Here is a 277-nt window from a genome sequence, read left to right on the forward strand (position 1 = left end):
TTGTAAAACATTAGGTTTATCTTTAGCAGGAGATATAAGGGTTCGGTTTCATCCCCAGGTGTATACTATCCAGCCCCGCCTTTGCTGCTGCTGCTGCTGTTGCTGCTGCTGCTGTTGCTGCTGCTGCTGCTGCTGCTGCTGCTGCAGGATGACGCACGCCGAGTGAAGAAGGCGCAGCAGCAGCTGCAGCAGAAGAAGGAGATGTCGCGACAGTCTTGGGCTGGGGGTGTTTATACGAACCTGAAAAAACTACAAAAAAAAAGAGAAAGTACTGCTG

The 277-nt window shown here is 50.9% G+C and overlaps 1 protein-coding gene across 1 annotated transcript in view; it reads left to right on the forward strand.

The window, feature by feature from the left end:
- Positions 1–277, forward strand: part of EMH_0020880 (uncharacterized protein) — a gene marked incomplete at both ends in the record, with an annotated part of 4655 nt that overhangs the window by 3031 nt on the left and 1347 nt on the right. Inside the window, one exon of the mRNA XM_013501653.1 lies at positions 148–268. Within this exon, the coding sequence (XP_013357107.1) occupies positions 148–268 (121 nt within the window). The remainder of the gene's footprint in view (positions 1–147; positions 269–277) is intronic.

This window comes from Eimeria mitis, genomic scaffold (genome assembly GCF_000499745.2).
Source record: "Eimeria mitis Houghton genomic scaffold, Emh_scaff727, whole genome shotgun sequence".
NCBI lineage: Eukaryota > Apicomplexa > Conoidasida > Eucoccidiorida > Eimeriidae > Eimeria > Eimeria mitis.